The following is an 18,406-nucleotide window of genomic DNA, read 5'->3' on the forward strand; positions in this document are numbered from 1 at the left end:
TATTATTTTTTATTGTGTCTTATTTGATTCTTCTTTCTTTCCTTCCTTATTTGTCTTGCTAGCGGTCTGTGAATTTTGTTGATCTTTTCAAAAAACCAGCTCCTGGATTCATTGGTTTTTTTGAAGGGTTTTTTGCATGTCTGTTTCCTTCAGTTCTGCTCTGATCTTAGTTATTTCTTGCCTTCTGCTAGCTTTTGAATGTGTTTGCTGTTGCTTCTCTAGTGTTTTTAATTGTGATGTTAGGGTGTGAATTTTAGATCTTTCCTGCGTTCTCTTGTGGGCATTTAGTGCTATAAATTTCCCTCTACACACTGCTTTGAATGTGTTCCAGAGATTCTGGTATGTTGTGTCTTTGTTCTCGTTGATTTCAAAGAACATCTTTATTTCTGACTTCATTTCGTTATGTACCCAGTAGTCATTCAGGGGCAGGTTGTTCAGATTCCCTGTAGTTGAGCGGTTTTGAGTGAGTTTCTTAATCCTGAGTTCTAGTTTGATTGCACTGTGGTCTGAGAGACAGTTTGTTATAATTTCTGTTCTTTTCCATTTGCTGAGGAGTGCTTGACTTCCAACTATGTGGTCAATTTTGGAATAAGTGCGATGTGGTGCTGAGAAGAATGTATATCCTGTTGATTTGGGGTGGAGAGTTCTGTAGATGTCTATTTGGTCCGCTTGGTGCAGAGCTGAGTTCAATTCCAGAAGGAAAACTAACAAACAGAAAGGACATCCCCCCCAAACACCTTCTGTTCGTCACCATCATCAAAGACCAAAGGTAGATAAAACCACAAAGATGGGGAAAAAACAGAGCAGAAAAACTGGAAACTCTGAAAATCAGAGTGCCTCTCCTCCTCCAAAGGAACGCTGCTCCTCACCAGCAACAGAACAAAGCTGCACGGAGAATGACTTTGACGAGTTAAAGGAAGAATGCTTCAGACGATCAGACTACTCTGAGCTAAAGGAGGAAGTTCGAACCAATGGCAGAGAAGTTAAAATCCTTGAAAAAAAAATAGATGAATGGCTAACTAGAATAACCAATGCAGAGAAGTCCGAAAAGGACCTGATGGAGCTGAAAACCAAGGCACAAGAACTACATGACGAATGCAGAAGCCTCAGTAGCCAATTCGATCAACTGGAAGAAAGGGTATCAGTGATGGAAGATCAAATGAGTGAAATGAAGCGAGGAGAGCAGTTTAGAGAAAAAGAATGAAAAGAAATGAACAAAGCCTCCTCGAAATACGGGATTATGTGAAAAGACCAAATCTGCGTCTGATTGGTGTACCTGAAAGTGATGGGGAGAATGGAACCAAGCTGGAAAACACTCTGCAGGATATTATCCAGGAGAACTTCCCCAATCTAGCAAGGCACGCCAACATTCAAATTCAGGAAATGCAGAGAACGCCACAAAGATACTCCTCGAGAAGAGCAACTCCAGGACATATAATTGTCAGATTCACCAAAGTTGAAATGAAGGAAAAAATGTTAAGGGCAGCCAGAGAGAAAGGTCGGGTTACCCACAAAGGGAAGCCCATCAGACTAACAGCGGATCTCTCGGCAGGAACTCTACAAGCCAGAAGAGAGTGGGGGCCAATATTCAACATTCTTAAAGAAAAGAATTTTCACCAGAATTTCATATCCAGCCAAACTAAGCTTCATAAGTGAAGGAGACATAAAATCCTTTATAGACAAGCAAATGCTGAGAGATTTTGTCACCACCAGGCCTGCCCTGAAAGAGCTCTTGAAGGAAGCACTGAACATGGAAAGGAACAACCGGTCCCAGCCACTGCAAAAACATGCCAAAGTGTAAAGACCATCGAGGCTAGGAAGAAACTGCATCAACTAAGGAGCACAATAACCAGCTAACATCATAATGACGGGATCAAATTCACACATAACAATATTAACCTTAAATGTAAATGGGCTAAATGCTCCAATTAAAAGACACAGACAGGCAAATTGGATAAAGAGTCACGACCCATCAGTGTGCTGTATTCAGGAAACCCATCTCACGTGCAGAGACACACATAGGCTCAAAATAAAGGGATGGAGGAAGATCTACCAAGCCAGTGGAAAAGAAAACAAGGCAGGGGTTGCAATCCTAGTGTCTGATAAAACAGACTTTAAACCAATAAAGATCAAAGGAGACAGAGAAGGCCATTACATAATGGTAAAGGGATCAGTTCAACAAGAAGAGCTAACTATCCTAAATATATACGCACCCAATAGAGGAGCACCCAGATTCATAAAGGAAGTCCTTAAGAGACCTACAAAGGGACCTAGACTCCCACACAATAATAATGGGAGACTTTAACAACCCACTGTCAACATTAGACAGATCAACGAGACAGAAAATTAACAATAAGTTTCAAAGAATTAAAATGAATCAAGCAGAGATTGTAGAGCTGAAAAATGCAAGTGATAGGCTGCAGAATCTCTCCAATTCTGTTAATAGCAGAATCAATCAACAGAAGATGGAATTAATAAGCTTGAAGAAAGGCTATTTGAAAATAGTCTTTTGTCAGAAAAGAGAAAAGAAAAACCAAGTAGAAAGCAATGAAGCATGTCTACAGGATCTAGAAGATAGCTTCAAAAGGAGAAATCTAAGAGTTATTGGCCTTAAGGAGGAGGTACAGAAACACATATGAGTAGAAAGTTTCTCCAAAGAGATTATAATAGGGAACTTCCCAAACCTAGAGAAAGATACACATATCCAAGTACAAGAATGTTATAGAACACCAAGGAGACTTAACTGAAAGAGGGGTACTTCAAGTTATTCAGTAATGAAACTCCCAAAAATCAAGGATAAAGAATTTTTCTTAAAGCAGCAAGAGAAGAGAAACAAATAACATCCAATGGAGCTCCAATATGTCTGGCAGCAGACTTTTCAGTGGAAACCTTACAGGCCCAGAGAGAGTGGCATGACATATTTAAAGTGCCAAAAGAAAAAAATTTTAACCTTAGAATGATATATCTGAAACAACTATCCTTCAAACATGAAGGAGAAATAAAAATGGGCCCAGAGAATCAAAACCTGAGGGATTTCATCATCACTAGCCCTGTCCTACAAGAAATGTGACAAGGAGTATTTTAATCAGAAAGAAAAGGATGGTACTGAACAATAAGTAATCAACTGAAGGTACAAAACTCAGTGGTCATTGTAAGTACACAGAAAAACAGAATATTATAAAAAAGAAACTGTAGTGTGTAAACCGCTCTTATTCTAAGTAGAAAGACTAAAGGATAAACCAATTAAAATGGAAAAGCACAACTTTTCAGGACATAGTCAACACAATGAGATACAAAAAGAAATGACAAAAAATTAGAAAGCGGCGGGACAAAGTTAAGATGCAGCTTTATTAATTTTATTTTTGTTTGCTGTTTGTTTGTCAAAATAGTCTTAAGTAAATATCAGATTAAAAATAATGGTTTATAAGATATTATTTGCAAGCCTCAAGGTAACCTGAAACTAAAGAACATGCAATATATACACAAAAATTCAAAGGCAAGGAACTAAATCATCTACCCACAGAAAAATCATCCTCACTAAGAAAAGACAGAAAGGAAAGAAAGAAGATAAGATCACAAAAACATCTGAACATAAAAATCAAAATGACAGGAGTAAGTTCCTATTTATCAATAGTAACATTGAATGTAAATGGGCTAAACTCTTCCATGAAAAGACATAGACTGGCTGAATGTATGAAAAAAACAAGACACATTGATCTGTTGCCTGCCAGAAACACACTTCACTTCTAAAGACACACATAGACTGAAAATAAAGGGATAGAAAGAGATGCTCCATGCGAATGGAACCAAAAAGAAGCAGGATTAGCTATATTCCTAGCAAACAAAATAGATTTCAAGACAAAAAATGTAAGAGGAAAAAAAGTCACTATATAATAATGAAGGGATCAGTTCAACAAAAGGCTATAAGAACTTTACATATATGTGCACCCAACCCTGTAGCACCAAGGTATATAAAGGAAATATTATTACAACTAATGGGAGAGATAGGTCCCAATAGCATAATGGCTGGGGGCTTCAACACCCTACTTTCAGCATTGGACAGTTCTTCCAGACATAAAACCAACACAGAAACATCACACTTAATGTACATTACAGACCAAATGGATGTAACAGACATTTAGAAAACACTTCTTCCAAGGACTGCAAAATACAGCTTCTTTTACCCAGCACGTGGATCATTCTCAAGGTTAGAATATATGTTAGGTCATAAAACAAGTCTTACAACATCAACATTCAAATAAATTGAAATAATATCAAGCTCCTTCTCTGACCGCCAAAAAACAAAAAAAGAAAATCCTGAAAATAACAAGGGGAACTTTGAAAATTATACAAATCCATAGAATTAAAAAAAATATGCTCCTGAATGACCCACAGGTCAATGAAGAAATTGAAAACTAAATTGTAAAATTTCTGAAAATAAATGATCATGGAAACACCACATACTACAACCTATGGGATACAGCAAAAGCAGTATTAAGAGGGAAGTTTATAGCTATAAGTGCCTACATGAGAAAAGAGGAACACCTGCAAATAATTCATGACGCATCTTAAAAAAACAGAAAAATAAGCTCAAAGTGAACCCCAAATCAGTAGAAGACAAGAAATAATAAAAGACCAGAGCAGAAATAAATGAAAGTAAAATGAAGAAAGTCAAAACAATATCAAGGAAACAAAAAGTTGGGTTTTTTTAAAAAGCTATACAAAATTGATAAACCTGTAGCCAATCTAAGGAAGAAAAAGGAGAGAAGATCGAGATAAATAAACTCCAAAATTAAAAGGAGACATTACAGGCTAAGGCTGCAAAAATTCAAAGGGCTATTGTGGTGACCGTGGGAAACTGTATGTCAATAAATTGGAAAATCTCCCTGAAATGAAAATTACTTCCTGCTGACGAGGGGACGGAGAGTTTTTTGGCTTTGGGTTGACAGTAGGAGCAATGCCGTCTGTAGATGTTTTTGGGTAGTTGTCTGTGAAATGGCCGTGATCCTGTTAGTTAAAATATTCTGAAAAAGGTTAATTAGGCAGGGTAAGAAAATTAGTCCCAGGCATATTATTAGGAGAGGGCCCAGAAATAGGATGACCCATGCTATGATTTTGTTCCCAAACCAAGAACTTATTTGGTTGTTTTGGTACTCCCTTAGCTTTTTAGCCTTTTCTTTGTTTTTTTTAGCAGCGTTTTTTTACTAGGCCTGATTGGTTGATAAAGAAACAATATTCCTTACCTAATGAGAGGTTAGAAGCACATGTTTGGAAAGGCCCATGTGTTAGTTTCTGTTAGTAAGCGTTATTCCTGCTAAGAGGCTAATAATTAAGCAAAATGCTACAGTAATTGAGATTGTTTTTGTCTGACATTTTACCCTGAGGGTGCTACAGTATATAGTTTTACTGCAAATAGTAGAGTGAGTAAAGCAGTTTCCACAAGGGTGGTGTAGTAAATAATTTCCATTAAAAAGTTGTAATATTTGGCTTGAAAGGAGAGGTGGGAATGACAAAAGTGTTTGGTGAGGTAGGGGTGAGACTGAGTAAGACGAGCAGTTCCTTCTCGGTTATTTATTTTTTATGATTTTTAGCTTAAGATTTCCTATTTCTTTATTTGCTCCTGTGAGGGTTAGGGGGCTTAGAGGCAGTGCCTGCTGAAACATCTAGTTTCCAGTTTATAGGACTTTAAGAAAGCACAGCTTATTTTGAAGACTTGTAGTCAGAAAAATCAGAATTGAATTTAAACAGTAGAAAATAATAACTGAAAAACATCAGGCAACTCTAGGATTTAACAAGAGGTGTGTGATCGTTTTGGAAACATAATTTCCTCTCTCCACTTTCCCATTTTTATTAAAAGACAAATTATGGTAGGTTTGCTTTAGGATACTTGGCTTACTTATTTGCATACAGTGCTGCAAGAATAATTATTTGTTACATAGGCCTTTTAAATGGGCTTTGATGGAATTTGGTTTTGTAGAAGCAATCTGAGATAAAAGACTTTTTAAAGCCAAGCCCAGCCATGGATTTGTACCATTAAATACCTATGAGTTGGGTGAATTCCTCTCCTCTTGATGTTTCAAGATAACTTAGGGTTCCTGGCCTGTTAGAAAGTGACATGTTTTATTTACCACAGATCACAAACCCTGTACGGGGACTGTGTACACAAAATATGAGGCCAGTTTTTCAAGGGCTTTATTGGCTTTATAAGTTAAAGCTGGATTCCTTAAAGGAGAAGCAGACCATTCCAGTTAAAGCCTTGGTAAGAATAACCAGTTTTTCCAATCGTGTCCCGTTACAAAAGAAAACAGATTCTTGCTGTATTTATGCAAATAACTATATTGCCATAACTTAAGGATACTCATAGATAGTTTCCAAATTTTGGAGAGAATCAGGTAGAGAGAAACAAGTATCCTCCAAATGTTGTTGATGGGAGTTAACAGTTAAAAGTTAAACAGTTAAAAGTGAACAGTTAACTCCCATACATATGGGAGTCAGCAGTTCACAGTTAACAGTTAAAAGCCGTTAATCGCTTAAAAAGAGTTTCTTTGACTTTGAAAGGCAAAACAAAGGGTTAGCAATATTTTAAGCAAAACGTTAAACAGATTAGCTTCCCATTAGTTTGGTTTATGCAGTTAATTCCTGTCCTGCTTTTTATCAGAAACCTGCATTCAGAGCTTTATAGCTGATTAGAAAACCACCCTTTGAAGAAGACTAAAACAAGACAACAATTGTTTATGGATGACAAAAAGTTTGAGGGTAGCCATAGTTAAAGACACAGTTGACAAAGATATCCGTTGCCTCTGTGGCACACAATAATTTTAACAAAACAATTATACTTATTACTGATAACGTACACTAAGATATATTAGAATGATAGGAATCTGCCATAACTTTGGAACACATCCCAATAGCATATTTATACAACTATAGCCCAAAGAAAGCCAAATACCATTTTATATTTGACAATGCTTCCTGTATGATTTTGTATCAAATAAGCCAAATTTTACCATTGTATTGGTGTGCTATTAATGTTAAGCTCCATTTTTAATAAAACCTTGTAGACGCATTTACCCAATTTTCATGTTTGACCAGAAGGTAAGCGTGTTATAGACCCTTTTTAACCGTTTATACTTTTTGTTAAAGAGCAGGTTAGTGCTTTAACAGAAACCCATTGTGCTTTTATTTTAATGCTCGATTTACAGAAAACCTGAATGATACCCCTTTAACTTTAGCCAGTATGTACACACACGAAATTTTCTTTACAATTAACCTTCCAAAACTTGCTTAAACCTTTAAAATAATTTTTTAACCTTTTAATGTAGGCAAAAATCCACATTCTTAGGCCTCCTTATAATCTTTTTACCAAAAGTATATTTTACTTTCCTTACACACCTTGCTCATAAACTATTTCTTCGGTAGTTTTAAATACATGTTACACGGCTAACTTTTAGCAACCTTTACTTTTGATGAAAACCTTGGTAAGTCTGGGAATCTAATTACGCACTAGGTGTAGGGCCTAGGACCGAGACGGAAGTGCGGAGAAGGTCTGGCTTCTTCCAGCATTTAACTCCATGTGTCCTAGGTTTTATTCAGCTGCAAAGCAGGCAAGTTATACAGCTAAGAGTTAGAGTGAAATTGTATACAGCATTCAGGAGGCCGAATTACTTTTAAATTGTGCGACATTTCTTGCACAAATTCCCTTGTATAAAATTTTTCACGACTTTCACAGACAATTTCTGACACGCCTTACCTTTCTGACTTGTTGTAAAGTCATCCCTTTTTTAAAACAACAGTTAATTTACTTTGGGACAAAAATTTACCATGTAAGATTCTTTCTTATACCAATTATCTTTTCTTTAATATTAAAGATGATAACAGTTCTTTCCCAAAACAAATTTCCTTCATGTCTGTGGACTAGACTGCCTAAGGCCACAAGGTTGGAAGTTAGCATATTTTACCAAATAGTTTAAGATATAGCTATCTTCATTAAACCAATATTCATGCTTTATTTATTTAAAACATTACACAAGCAAAGATTATTTTGTTTGGGCTGAGTTGTCGTTTTGTAGCCTCTGTGCCAAATGTTGACACCTTATAGTATTTTGCAGCCATAAGTATGAAATTGCTTGATTAATAAATGCAAATAAAAACGTACGCTGGCAACTCTTAACGACTTTCAACTCAACTTTTAACTTTGCTGTACCAGCAAGTTCTAAAGATTAAAATAACGAGAACTGAAAGGTCCCACAGCTTTTGCTTTTCCCTTAAAAATATTTGATTTAAGTGCTCATTTTTTTGGCCAGTTAATTAGAGTTCTTTTAATGGACATCGCACACATAAAACATATATAGCCACACAGACAATCAGAAGAAGATTTAGTAGTTATAAGATTTTTTTTCTGCTAATTTTCCAATTGGATTATTGGCCTTCGGGTGAGGCCTTTTAAGAACAGGGCTAAGAAAACAGTTTCTAGGGCCTAATGAACAAGTACAGTTGGAAGACAAAGACAGATCTTTGAGAGGTACTTATTTATCTTTAAGTCTAGGGGTTTCATAAGGAAAACAGAGGTTTTTCCCAAAACGGGATTTGCGGCACCTTTTTTGTTTTCCCAAGGAGTCCCAGGCCACCAGGAGTCATTTCAGGGTCTTTCATACATGCACCAAGAGTGGCAAGACAGAGTGGAGAAAAGTAATTTAGTCGACCAGGAAAAAACCTTTTCCAGGAAAACAAAATTTATGAAGAGAAAAACATAAACGCGGCTGGGCACGGTGGCTCACGCCTGTAATCCCAGCACTTTGGGAGGCCGAGGTGGGCGGATCTTGAGGTCAGGAGTTCCGAGACCAGCTGGGCCAACATAGTGAAACCCTGCCTCTACTAAAAATACAACAATTAGCCGGGTGCGGAGGCAAGCGCCTGTAGTCCCAGCTACTTGGCAGGCTGAGACAGGAGAATGGCTTGAACCCAGGAGGCAGAGGTTGCAGTGAGCCGAGACCACGCCTCTGGGTGGAGGGGAGGAGGTTATCTTGGGGCTGGCATCTTCCTGGCCAGGGTGGGGTTATCTTGGGGCTAGCTTGTCCCTGGTCGGGGAGGAGTCTGGAATGCTTCTGGTTGGAGATGTTATTTGTGGTTTATGGTCATGCTGACCTTAGCCATTAGGCTGATGCCCTTTGGCTTTTGGCGGTTTTTGATTAAGGTGAATTTTAAAATGACAGAGCTTGTTCAAGATGGCAATACTCCTGCTTTGTCGGTGATGTCCTAAGCCTCTAGCCCCTGATGCCTTGGTATCGTCACTGATTGCAAAAGCTGTGCCATGCCGAATGTGCATTTTCAGGAAGGAACAATCAGCATGTTTCTGAGTTTGGAGACCTGGATTCCTGCAAGAGACTGTGGGTTCCTATGATCCTATGGTCTCTTCCAGCTTTAATATTCTATGATAAAATGATGTCCAATGCTTTCTCTATTGCAAAAATCTGGCCAGACGTGGTGGCTCACACTGTAATCCCAGCACTTTGGGAGGGTGAGGCAGGTGGATCACACGGTCAGGAGATCAAGACCGTCCTGGCGAACATGGTGAAACCCCATCTCTACTAAAAACACAAAAAATTACCCGGGCATGGTGGCAGGCGCCTGTAGTCCCAGCTGCTCAGGAGGCTGAGACAGAAGAATTGCTTGAACCCGGGAGACAGAGGTTGCAGTGAGCCGAGATCACGCCACTGCACTCCAGCCTGGGTGACAGAGCTAGACTCTGTTGCAAAAAAAAATGTGTGTGTGTGTGGTGTGTGTGTGTGTTGTGTGTGTGTGTGTGTGTGTGTGTGTATACATATGTCTGTGTGTGTGTGTGTGTGTGTGTATATAAATCTCGGTTCTAGTTGTTTGATGTCATGAATTTTCACATCCTATTATACTCACTAGTAATAGTTTGTAATTACTGCACACCCAGTATGTACTAGGCTCTGTGCTAAAAGCTTAAATATATTAATTTGTTTTTCAAAACAATCCTGAGAAGTAGGTGCTAGCATTTTTTCCATTTTTCATGCGAAGAATCTAAGACTCAGAGGAGTTAAGAAACTTGACCTAGATCACCCAACTAGGACGTAGCAGAATTTCAGATTTGAACCAGGCCCATAATCTTACTTTTATTCCATATTTCCTCTGAACATAACAAGAGTAATACTAACGAGTACAACATTAATATAAGTTTAGTACTACAGTTGGCAATTTAATACCCCTTGCCACAACTGTGAGAACATGTAGCATGAATAGTACTCTATCCATTTTGTTGATAGGGAATTAATCACTTACCAGTGTTGCTCCCTGACAGTTAAAACATGTAAATGCTTTCTGGTAATGAAGACTGCAATACTAAATTCAGATTAACATGCATTCATTCACCAAATATTTCTTGCAAGTTTACATGTTCCAGGTACTGTAGTAAAATAACTGATAAAAGTATCATTTTTTTTGAAAGAAGTACAAGTACCGTTTAACGTCTTCACCATTAAATGGAGGATAGCCTTTCCAATAAAGTGACTTCTGACTAGTGACCTTAAGAAAATTCGGATACACAGGCCGGGCGTGGTGGCTCACGATTGTAATCTCAGCACTTTGGGAGGCGAAGGCAGGCGGATCACGAGGTCAGGAGCTCAAGACCAGCCTGGCCAACCAATGAAACCCCATCTATACTAAAAATACAAACATTAGCCAGGCGTGGTAGCAGGCGCCTGTAATCTCAGCTACTCACGAGGCTGAGGCAGGAGAATTGCTTGAAACCAGGAGGCGGAAGTTGCAGAGAGCCGAGAATGCACCACTGCACTCCAGGCTAGCCGACAAAGCAAGGCTCCATCTCAAAAAAAAAAAGAAAAGAAAGAAGGAAAGAAGAAAAGAAAAGAAAAGAAAATTAGGATACATAGTGGATATTTTAGAGAAGAACCTTCCAGGCGGAAGTATGCAAAGACCCTGATATGGATGGCAGGTTAGAGGAATCACATGCATGCTGAGTTACAAGAGTCACAGATTGGGGAGTGTGATAGAAGCAGAGTGATTCATGAGAAGAATAAGTATTAATGTCAGAGAGGTAATAGGTGCCCACATCATGTACAGCCTTATTAGGAATTTGGATTTTATTTTAATCAAGATGAAAAGTCTGGAGTTTTCATCAAAGGAAAAACATGATCTGGCTTAAAATATATTGTAGGAGATCAAGGATAGAAGAAATAACCCATTGTCATTATTACATTACCAAATATTTTTCAGAATCATGTTTTGTTTGCTCAGATGCTTTTCAAAAACATCTTTAGCTACTTAATTTAACTTGTTAAGTATTCAGACTTGTGAACTTTTCTACCAATTTAGGTTTAGAGATCGTCTCCTCTCTTCTCTCCTCTTCTCCTTTCCTCCCTCCCTCCCTCCCTCCTTCCCTCCCTCCCTCCCTCCTTCCTTCCCTCCCTCCCTTCCTTCCTCCCTCCCTCCCTTCCTTCCTTTCTTTCTTCCTTACTTCCTTGTCTTTTAGATTCCTCCCAGAGCATAAGATAACACAGGACGAGGTTTGCTGTCTGAAATGAGTTCAAGTCCCCTGTTATTACAAGAGTTCAAAAACGTGATGACCTGCAAAGGATGATTAAGAAACAGAATCAGTCTTAAGTTGTAGTGTGGTGTATGGGGATCACTCTCTAGGGTCTATATTTAGTCAATGACAAAATATTTGCTGACTTTCAAATGGATCGGTGATTTCTTGTTTTTGTTTTTGTTGTTTTGAGACAGAGTCTGGCTCTGTCACCTAAGCCGGAGTGCAGTGGCACGATCTCGGCTCACTGCAACCTCCACTGCCTGGATTCAAGCAATTCTCCTGCCTCAGCCTCCCCAGTAGCTGGGATTACAGGCGCCCGCCACCACGCCCAGCTAATTTTTTTTTGTATTTTAGCAGAGACAGGGTTTCACCATGTTGGCCAGGCTCGTCTCAAACTCCTGACCTCGGGTGATCCGCCCGCCTCGGCCTCCCAAAGTGCTGGGATTACAGGCATGAGCCACTGCGCCTGGCCAGATCAGTGATTCTTGGTTTTCTTGGCCATGAAGAAAACGATGCAATATGCTCTTCAAGGGCCTTTCTGCAGAATAGAGAAGATGAGATGCAAACTATTCTCATGGATTAACACCTTGGTTATAACTATATCTCTTTCTCTTACATTCAGAAAATTGTATTGGAATGCAAACGGTTGTGAGAGATACCACTTTTTATTGAAATAGCTGGCACATGATTATACCTGGTTACAATGCTTGGCCGAATGAGAAATGCAATGCCATTTTATGTAATTGCACTTAATATGCATGAGTCTCACACTTAATCAATTCAGAATCTCAGAATTTCCCAATGTTGTATCCATCGAACATCTCCTGAGATGCGTGTCGTCCCATCTGGCCCTAAATGGCTGATTCATGCAGAACATTTTCATGTCATCCCTCAAGCCCAACCACAGGGCACCTTCAGATCCAACTCTCTTTAAAACACTTTAGTGTCCTTCTTAGGGCCATGAGAAACATTAAACTGGTTTCTTTCACCATTCTGATTCTTCAAGAAAGGAAGTGGAGCTGTTATAGGCCATTTACTGACTATGTGCTGCTGTCAGGTAGCCCCACTCCCTCTGCTGTACTGCACAGAAAAACATAGTACGTGATTAACTATGTAAGACTCTCTCAGGCCCATCTTCCCAGGCAGAACACTTGGACATGTCTTTCTTCTTTATTTTTATTATTTTAAACTGAACAGATAAAATGGAATGTATCTATCATGTATCTAATGTTTGAAGTATATACATTGTAGAATGAATAAATATAGCTAATCAACATATGCATCATCCCACAAAGTTATCATTTTGTATTGAGAACACTTACCATCTACTCTCTTAGCATTTATCAATAATACAACATGTTATGATCACCTGTAGTCACCGTGTTGTACAATGTATCTCTGCAGCTTATTCCTTCAGTCTAACAGAAATTTGGTATCCTTTGAGCAATGTCTTTGCAGCCACCACCACCGAGCCCCTAGTCACCACCATTCTACTCTCTACCTCTGTGAGACTTCTTAATTTTTTATTATTTTATTTTTAAATTTTTGTTAACTTTTATTTTAGGTTCAGGAGTACATGTGGAGGCTCGTTATATAGGGAAATTGTGTGTCACACGGGTTTGGTGTACAGATTATTTCATCACCCAGGTAATCAGCATAATAGCTGATAGGTAGCTTTTCAATCCTCACCCTCCTCCCCATCCTTTACCCCCAAGTAGACACGGGTGTCTGTTGTTCCCTTCTTTGTGTCCATGCGTACCGATGTTTAGCTCTTGCTTATAAATGGAAAAAGGTGGTAGTCCATTTTCTGTTCCCACGTGAGTTCGCTTAGAGTAATGGCCTCCAGCTCCATCCATGTTGCTGCAAAAGACATGATCTCGTTTTTTTATGGCTGCATAGTATTCCGTGCTGTTTATGTACCACATCGTCTTTACCCTGTCTGCTGCTGATGGGCCTTTAGGTTGATTCAGTATCTTTGCTATTGTGAATAGTGCCGTCAAGAACATACGCATGCATATGTCTTAATGGCAGAATGATATATATCCTTTGGGTATATATCCAGTAATGTGATTGCTGAGATGAATGGTAATTCTAAGTTCTTGCAGAAATCACCAAACTGCTTTCTCCAATGGCTGAACTAAGTTACATTCCCATAAACAGTGTATAGGTGTTCTCTTTTCATTTCTTTCAAGGCAGCAGGTTTCTTTCTGGCCTAGGGTGTGTCTAGAAATGTTATCCAGGAGCTAGTGCCTGGAGCAGGGGCTTCACAACCCCGACCGGTGCCCTGTCCCGCTGTAGTTGAGCTGGTATTCAAGATGCAAGAAAAAAACGCTCCTCACTATTCCATCTCCTCAAGTGGAAGGAGGGGGCCTTTTATGGAGCCGCTAGCCGGGCAGTCTGGGGCTAGGGCAGGGGTGACACCAGCACTCACTCGGCTGCCCCAGCTGGTATCTCAGGAGGTCATGTGCACCCCTCCACATACCCGCCACAATCCACTGCCTCTGGGCCCAATTCTACGCTAGAACTCACCTACGAGTTACAGGTCTTATGGCCTAGACTGCCTTTAAGGTTGTCTGAGAAACCTGGAACCGTTTTTTAGCCCTTGGTGGCAAGGTTTGCAGAAACTCAAGTTCTGATTGCTGGGATGGGTAATTTCCCTCTGGCTAGAGGTGGTTTCAATGCTCCCTTCCCAGATGGGAGTCAGCTAAGTTTGGTCTGGTTTTCCTTTCTCCTGTAAGAGACAGCACTGAGTTCAGTGACCCACAACTGCTCTGCTCTTGCTCTTGCTCTATCCAGCTTCCAGAGATGCTCTTTACACCACACTGCCACTGCCTAGGATAGGGAAGGGGTGCGGTCAGCGATTTAAGACTGTTTCTTCTAACTCTTCAGTGCCTCTTTCAGTGATACCACCAGGTACTATGAGAGTTCCCCTGATTTTGGGTTCTTATGGAGGTGTTTTCTACTGTGTGGATAGCTGTTAAATTTGTGTCCTTGCGAGGGGGCTGATCTGTGCAGCCTTCTATTCTGCTTTTCTTGCTCCGCCTCTCTCAGCTTAGTTTTGGTTTGTTTTTGTTTGTTTGTTTTTCCTCTGCAATGCCTAAGGCTAAAGAATGTGATCCCGTATTACTATCCTAAATATGAAAACTTCTTTAATGTCACGTGCTGGATGGAAATATTAGTTTGCAATGAGGAATGCCTTCAATTGTACCTATCAAAGAGTAAGAAAAAAAGCATTGGGAGTTTTTGTTTTTACCTTGTGGTCCGACAACTTGAAAGAATATTCTTTTATTCCAAAGATGGTACGTGGGGGATTTTGTTCTGGAAATCAGTGCTAGGTATGTAGGTATTTGGTTGGAGAAAAGCAAACTGGTTTTTGTCTATTGATATTTAGTATATTTTATTTTTTCATGTTATCCATGACAGTGTTATGACTTAGCAAACAACAGTTACAAATAACTAAAATTGTAATCGCTCCTGCATTTTTATTTAACTCCCTCATGTATCCTGAGAAGACCTTCTTGTTTTACCTAATTATCTCTCCAACATCCCCTGAACTCTCAAGAGGTAGACACTATGTGAAGGTCAATTCAAAGACAGAAACTAAAACCCCATCCACGGGTGACTCCATGGTGAATCCCTGTGGTGTCTTTTCCCGCTAACCGATGTGTATCCACCAAGCAGTTTTCTTTTTCACTATAAATATTATACTGTTTGACATTTTAAGACACATCGTAATCAAAATCTATAGCCTTAATTAAATGATGAATTTCAGGAAATTATCATGCAAAATGGAAGTGTTAGGAAGCCGATAATAGACACACTCTCCTAAAAATGATCTCACCACATCACACCTAACCCTTCTCACCACCTTGCAGTTCACATTCCGTGGAAAAAAGCTCCTCATACTTAAGAGTGTTTTACTTTCCTTTTCCCAAGTCACGGCGATTTTGACTATTGACACTTGCGGATATCAACACATTTCTAAAGCATACTTATCTTGATTAAAGACTGCTGAGGTCATTACAACAGTGACATAAATATTTAAGATGCATTGAACATTTTGTTTTAGAATTGGCTTTTCAATCATTTCATTACAAGCAAGGCTTTCCTGCCGTTTACTTACTCCTACATCTACTATCTTCTTTTGTATTGTGCTTTGTGTTTTACAGAACATTTACTCTTTATAAAGCATATATTTCTAGCCTAGGAAAATATCCAATGGAAAGGGGATGGGAATACGTTTGATATGTCCATTCAGCAGAACTATGTGCTGCCGGGTACAGTTGCGTGAACATATACACATCTCCACTTCCTGTGAGATAAAATTTTAAGAAGAAAATTTTCTTTAGGAATCAGTCCTCCCCCAGGCCTTATGTACGATGTCTGGCTTACTGTCAACCTGTGGGTCTGTCCACCAACCCTACAGGACCTCATATCCCTCCCTTCTCAAATGCCTACCTCTTCCCTTCCCTTCCCCCCCCACCATCAGAAAACAGGCAGAGATATACACAGCCATCAGCTTCTCAAACTTTATTTTCATTGGCCAAGGTTGACGCATGTAGCTTCTTGCTACTTTGCAGGTGTTTCAACCCTTATTTCCATGAATTCCTTCTCCTCCATTTGGAGGGGGTTGATTCCGTTCTCTCGGGAGTGGTCATTCACCAATTCCCCTGGAGATGTTCTTTTAACGTTCCTCCTGTAGCGGACCACTACTGTGGTGGAGGCCTCAGATGTTTTCCTTTTGTTAGGAGCAGGTTGAGGGTCTGAGTCCCCATTTGGGGTCTCCGGCATCTGTTAAGAAAACAGGGAGAGGCCAGGAGGACATTATTTTGGGTGAACAGGATAGAGACTGGATAGCACGGGGGGCTTCATGAGAAGAAGGAATGCAGGTTGAGGAAGGGGTTTGATCCAGAGAAGAACAAGGTTGAACCACAGAGTAGGGATCTATGGGGAAGAAGAAGAAGAGGAGCGTGGGTAGGGTCATCTGTTAGTCCAAACTGCACCATTTTGTAAGTTCTTTGCTATTTTGCAGACCTTGGTCAAAGTGAAACATCCCATGGGGGTTCAGGCCATGAGAAACATCCTGCCTAACCACCTGTCCGCAAGGCGGACAAAGGCCCAACTAAAGAAACATCCCTATCATATCTTGCTTGGCAACGTTCTAAGGAACACCACAATGATATTCCACCAGAAAAAGGGCCAAACCACCTGATCATAAGAACATCTTATCAATATCCTGCCGGGCAGCAAGCCATACTGCCCAGGCCCCTCCCACCCCTACCTACAAGCACCCCAGCCTGTAAGCGGCGGTGGGCTCTGGCATTAAGCGGGTCCCCCACTTCCACAATTGTCTGCAATATTCCTGTGTTGTTGTTTGAGCCGCCCCCGCTCTGTGTGTCTTTCTTTCACCCTCGCCTTCGCTTCAAAACCTAACAATCTTACCGTCTCGCCGGCCTCGTTGGAATCACAGGGGACGCTCCTCTTCACCCCGCTGGCACTGGGTTGTTCGTTCATTGTATATATTGGTTCTTCAATGGCTGCAGTGGGCTTGTGTAGGTTTTGAATCTTCCCAGTGGTCCAGAGCTCTTGCCCTCCCTATATATACCCTCCTGGTGACAAGGCAAGGCCACACCCTTGAGCTTTGTTTGATCATACAGGCAGTGTCCCAGCCAATGGCAGCCCTAGGGTGGCTTCGACATCACAAAGCACCACTGCTGACCACTCCCTGGGCTTGCGGGCGAGGGGTGACAGGGGTGTAGAGCAAACCAAATGCTGTTGTTGTTTCAGCATCCCCTGAAGATGCATCCCAAACCGATCTGCTGCCGCTCCTCATTTCTCCATGTTTAATGTTCATGGTTCACGTGGAAGTCAGAGGATGATTCCTTCAAGCACTTCCCCACAGCCATTCCTATGAAGTGATTCATTCTTTTGTCTTCCAGCCCTCACCATGACTTAGTATTTTCGATGTCTCACCTCAAATCCCCCAAGCTAGTGTGGCTACATTTATTTATTGGCGGAGATGTGAATTATCCCATTTCCCTCCTACACTTCCTTCACATGCACCTCGAAGACCATTTACTTTTGGGCTACTGCTGAGATGAATGGTAATTCTAAGTTTTTGACTAAAACAGTTATTACAACAGAGAGTATTCTTGGATTTTTAAGGAAGGAAGTAGCTCGGACACTTAGAAATGTCTTCGTTAAAAAAAAAAAAAAAGTACACTGTAAAACCGTCACCTGGTGTAGCCTCATAGTAATTCTCCCTTTTTGGAGACCTAGGATTCAGTGTGGGCTCTGCCCAGAGCTCAGAGATCCAGTTAAAAGACAGGTAGTCCCTATCTAAATACAACCGGTCTCCTTATACAATCCTATAATATATTTCTACAATTTTGTGTTTGATTGGGCATCCATCTTTAATCTCCCTCTAACATCACCAGACTCTTTCTCTCTGTGCTTTCAGATGCAAATTTCACTCTCTGATTTTTTTTTACCTAAGGGTTCCTTTAATATGCACATTTAGGGCTATCTAGCTGACAATTGCCTAGGGCAATAAAATAGGTTATGAAGAAATTGTAAATCTAAAATACAAGGAAAAAATAAAGTCCTTAGGAATTTATAAGATCTACTTCTATCTACATGTCTAATACATCTATGTATTTATGTGTCATGGATATGACATTTCACTACTAAAAATGTAGAAAAGAGCTCTAATTAATTGGCTTAACAAACGCACTTAAATCTAATGCTTTTCAGAAAAATAGACTTTAAGCCAAATGCTTTTTCAAGTTCATGTGACTTAAGCAAATCTTCAATAAACAAGCTGGTTTTAAAAATTTTAGT

The 18,406-nt window shown here is 40.0% G+C and overlaps 1 protein-coding gene and 1 long non-coding RNA gene across 3 annotated transcripts in view; one reads left to right on the top strand and one right to left on the bottom strand.

Moving 5' to 3' along the window:
* The window catches only part of LOC129529681 (uncharacterized), a 417,056-nt gene that overhangs the window by 368,084 nt on the left and 30,566 nt on the right, over positions 1 to 18,406 (top strand). The gene's annotated exons all lie outside the window — the stretch shown is intronic.
* LOC129529678 (sperm protein associated with the nucleus on the X chromosome A-like) lies at positions 16,082 to 17,576 on the bottom strand. The gene is made up of 2 exons (XM_055375412.2): positions 17,009 to 17,576; positions 16,082 to 16,357 (listed from the first exon to the last, which is right to left on the bottom strand). The coding sequence occupies exons 1-2, from the start codon at positions 17,078 to 17,080 to the stop codon at positions 16,136 to 16,138; spliced, it is 294 nt and encodes a 97-aa protein (XP_055231387.1). The 5' UTR covers positions 17,081 to 17,576; the 3' UTR covers positions 16,082 to 16,135.

Source organism: Gorilla gorilla, chromosome X, assembly GCF_029281585.2.
Source record: "Gorilla gorilla gorilla isolate KB3781 chromosome X, NHGRI_mGorGor1-v2.1_pri, whole genome shotgun sequence".
NCBI lineage: Eukaryota > Metazoa > Chordata > Mammalia > Primates > Hominidae > Gorilla > Gorilla gorilla.

Bases quoted from the DNA above. Each gene is read 5' to 3' on its own strand.
- LOC129529678 (XM_055375412.2), bottom strand. From the start codon at position 17,080: ATGAACGAACAACCCAGTGCCAGCGGGGTGAAGAGGAGCGTCCCCTGT. The intron at 16,358-17,008 runs GTAAGATTGTTA...TTTTCTTAACAG, and splicing joins CCAACGAGGCCGGCGAGACG to ATGCCGGAGACCCCAAATGG.